Here is a 588-nt window from a genome sequence, read left to right as displayed (position 1 = left end):
GGCCGACGTTGGCAAAAGGAAGGGTGGTAGGTGGTGGTGAAGGGAGCCGTAGGTGGAGAAGGAAGGAGGGAGGAAAGGAGGGGTGCGGCGGCGGCGGCAGCAGCAGCGTTTCAGAGAACGGACGTGGAAGGGATGTGGACTCTGTGGAAATTGTGCTGGGGTAGGAAAACCGGAGGGGGGTTGGAAACTGACCCGAGGGATCGCCCCGGGCTTAGACGAGCTCTGCAGTTGCCGTAATTAGAACCGAGCGCCCTGGGCGGCTGGCCGACGGCTGACGAGTCTCCTGCGGACTGAAATTATTCATGAACCTGGCTCCCACCCACGGCGAAATTTTCCCGTAAATATTTTCCCTTGTCAGATATATATATATGTGTGTGTGTGTGTATGTATGTATATATGCGAACGGAAGCTTTCGAATTCGATGAGAGAGAGAGAGAGAAAGAGATGTGATCGTGCTTATGCAGAAAGGACATTATTCCTTTTTTCTTTTTTCTTTCTTTGGGATGGACCTGTGTCCGCCTTTGTACAAATGGAAATTTTCGAGGCTGTGCACGAGGATTTTATTTTATTCGTGATGAAGCGTTTCGT

The 588-nt window shown here is 51.0% G+C and overlaps 1 protein-coding gene across 4 annotated transcripts in view; it reads left to right on the top strand.

The window, feature by feature from the left end:
- LOC102672540 (BTB/POZ domain-containing protein kctd15-like) overlaps window positions 1-588 on the top strand; it is a 42,533-nt gene that overhangs the window by 5,088 nt on the left and 36,857 nt on the right. Inside the window, exon 1 of one of the 4 annotated variants that reach the window (XM_031511932.1) lies at window positions 59-337. The exons of 2 other annotated variants lie outside the window; for them this stretch is intronic. In XM_031511932.1, the coding sequence (XP_031367792.1) occupies window positions 303-337 (35 nt within the window). In that variant the 5' untranslated portion in view covers window positions 59-302. Of the gene's footprint in view, window positions 1-58; window positions 338-588 lie in introns of those variants that run through there. One more of the 4 variants, XM_006618667.2, reaches the window with a different exon arrangement.

The sequence above is a fragment of the Apis dorsata genome, unplaced genomic scaffold (assembly GCF_000469605.1).
Source record: "Apis dorsata unplaced genomic scaffold, Apis dorsata 1.3 scaffold_365, whole genome shotgun sequence".
Taxonomy (NCBI): Eukaryota; Metazoa; Arthropoda; class Insecta; order Hymenoptera; family Apidae; genus Apis; species Apis dorsata.
The sequence above is the reverse complement of the archived record's forward strand: the minus strand, read 5'-3'. Positions and strand labels throughout refer to the sequence as shown.